The 2,872-nt window shown below is 50.3% G+C and overlaps 1 protein-coding gene across 1 annotated transcript; it reads left to right on the plus strand.

Annotated features, from left to right (window-relative positions):
* Positions 1-1,770: 1,770 nt before the first annotated feature.
* On the plus strand, positions 1,771-2,369 carry KCNE1 (potassium voltage-gated channel subfamily E regulatory subunit 1). Its single transcript, XM_014786940.2, has one exon. The coding sequence runs from the start codon at positions 1,814-1,816 to the stop codon at positions 2,201-2,203; it is 390 nt and encodes a 129-aa protein (XP_014642426.1). The 5' UTR covers positions 1,771-1,813; the 3' UTR covers positions 2,204-2,369.
* Positions 2,370-2,872: the final 503 nt, after the last annotated feature.

The raw sequence follows: 2,872 nt of genomic DNA on the forward strand, positions 1-2,872 counted from the left end.
GACAATGTGTATAGCACTCATGAGTGGCCAACAGGGCTGGAGCACAGGATCTGGGCTAAGTGTGGAGCAGGAGAGAGAGGAAGGGCCTCTCCCATTTAGGGTCAGTATTTGTGTTGAAGACGGGGCACTATACCCTAAAGAGGGGGAGGAGCCAAGGAAGGCTTTGAGCTGGGGATTGACATGATGGGATTTGCAGCGAGGGTGACTCAGATTTCGGGGTGGATAACACGGCCGCTCAGCTCACTGAGGCATGGAGCAGGCTTTAGCAGGAGGCGTCGGGTGTTAAGTTTAAGGAGCCCGGGGCTGGTAAAGGTAAATGACTCCTTGGCAGGTTATTGGACATGCTGCTCTGGGGCTCAGAAGGGTGCCTGGGGTCATGGCCATGCAGGTGAACCTCCAGGAGCAGGTGCAATCGCCCAGGGAGAGGGCGGAGTGGGAAGAGAGGAGGGCCAGCGATGGAACTCTGTGGCGCACCAACATCTCAGGGATGGGTGGAGGAAGAGGGCGTAGGGTAGGTGCCAAGAGTCTTTACCTAGTGCTGCTTCAGTATAAGTTTGAAAATTAAGCCAATTCTACGAAGAAGTAGCTCCAGGTCCAATGTGGAGTGGAGCCAGGTTTCTGAGGCTGACATTTGTCCTCAGCAAGACAGTGTGTGATGTCACAGTCCCCATCCTAGCTGGGAAAGCCCAAGCACCATCCTCACTCCCGCCGCGTACATTGGAATCTCTCTCCACAGAGATTTTGGCCGGAAACTATGCTCCCAAACACACCCTTCACCCTGCGCCCCAACAGCTGCCCGAAGGGTGCATATGCTATACTCAACTCCTTTGAAGGTCCTGAGAAATGAGTGAGACCACTTAGGTCTGATCAGCTCTCGGTGGCCCCTTCTGGGTTGAGTTTGGAGTGTGGCCTCATCATCTTGGCCCTGGGATTTTGTTTCCCAGCAGGAACTGGGGCTAGAGGCCAGCATTGTCTCAAACAAAAAAATGAGTAAAACCTGTTTTAGCTTATCAGTGATTGCAAGGCCACCTGGGTGGGGTTCAGAGCACACGAACCCCCTGACAGAATTCCAAGGCTACTTGGAGACAACTTTACAATTCCAAGGCCTGTTATATGGATATTTAGGGACAGTGACACCCAGATTAAGGTGATGGAAAACTGTCACATGGTCCGTGAGAGCCATTCAGTGCGGGGCAGTGAGCAGAGAGGGGTTTGGTTTCTGGTGAGAGCTCTCGTCCTGGCTTGTAGATGGCCACCTTCTCGCTGTGTCCTCACATGGGAAAGAGAGATAGATCTCTCTCTCTTCCTCTTCTTATAAAGCCACAGTCCTATCAGATTAGGGCCCCACCCTTATGCCTCATTTAACCTTATTTACCTCCTGAAGACCTTATCTCCAGATACACACTGGGAGTTAGCGCTTCAACATATGAACTGGGAGAAGGGACACAATTCAGTCCATAGCACATAAACGAAAATGCACACGTACAACTCAATGTGTATATTAAAGGAACTCATTCTAGTGGTCACCTTTGGAGGTAGGAGGTGGGAGCGGTGAATGGAAATAAAAGGGAATTTATCAATTGATCAATCAAGAGAGGGTGTTGTGCAGATCCAAGGTGGCGGGCGCCATGGACTGAGGAGTATGTTAGGACATCCCTCTCACCTGGGATTTTAAAACATTGTGTGTATGTGTGTGTGTGCGCGTATGTGAGGGTTTTGGCCAATACATACTTTTTGATCTCAGGTTGCACTTTTCTTTTAGAAAGTTTGCCCAGGAAGTTCGCTCTCCAGCAGTGGAAACTTTAAGCCCAGGATGATCCTGTCTAACACCACGGCCGTGACACCCTTTCTGACCAAGCTGTGGCAGGGGACAGTCCAAGAGGGCGGCAACCTGTCTAGCCCGGTGCGCAGGTCCCCCGGCAATGACGACGGCAAGCTGGAGGCACTCTACATTCTCATGGTGCTCGGCTTCTTTGGCTTCTTCACCCTGGGCATCATGCTGAGTTACATCCGCTCCAAGAAGCTGGAGCACTCCCACGACCCATTCAACGTCTACATCGAGTCCGACACGTGGCAGGAGAAGGACAAGAAGTACTTCCAGGCCCGGATTCTGGAGAGCTACAGGGGCTGTTACGTCATCGAAAACGAGCTGGCTATAGAACGACCCAGCGCATACCTTCCCGAGATGGAGCTTTCGTCATGACCCCACAACCCGTTAACACTGGACAAATCCTACTTGACGATCTGATTCTTCTAGTCATAGGCCTCTTATATTCCTTACTATGTGGATACAGTTGGGTTTTTTGCTCTTGTAAGGGGTGAAGGGTGGATTAATAACACTGTTTTTCTAAAATCACATTCCTTGTATAATAGACTGTCAGCTGTGCCACAATATCTGTCCCTGCTTTGTTAATTTTAGCAGAATCCCTGAGATCATGGCCTCTGAGCATAAGAGCTGTGTGTCCCAGACTCCCTTGCAGCTAGCAAGGTCATGTGATAAAGTTCTGGCCAGTAGAAGTGGGAGTGGTGAGTGCACTATCTTTGAAAAGGAAAGGAGGTGTCCTCCACTTCCCTTACCCCCCTTTCCAGTGGCTGGGACATGGATGAGGTGGTGAGCCAGCTTTGACTCTGGAAATGGGCAGTATGTCATAGATGGCAGAGCAAGAAGAATGTGGGTCCCTGGGCAACATCATGGAGCAGGGTGTCCCTACCTTCCTGGACCACCTGCCCAGCTCCAACTTTATGGGAAAGAGAAACCAACTCCAATCTTCCTTAAGTGACTGTTATTTTGGTTTCTGTTAAAGTAACAGAATCAATGTCGTAACTAATATACCTACCTTATGGGACTGAGACGAAAGGCGTCATATTTCCA

Source organism: Ceratotherium simum, chromosome 27 (assembly GCF_057802395.1).
Source record: "Ceratotherium simum simum isolate JZ-2026a chromosome 27, ASM5780239v1, whole genome shotgun sequence".
Taxonomy (NCBI): Eukaryota; Metazoa; Chordata; class Mammalia; order Perissodactyla; family Rhinocerotidae; genus Ceratotherium; species Ceratotherium simum.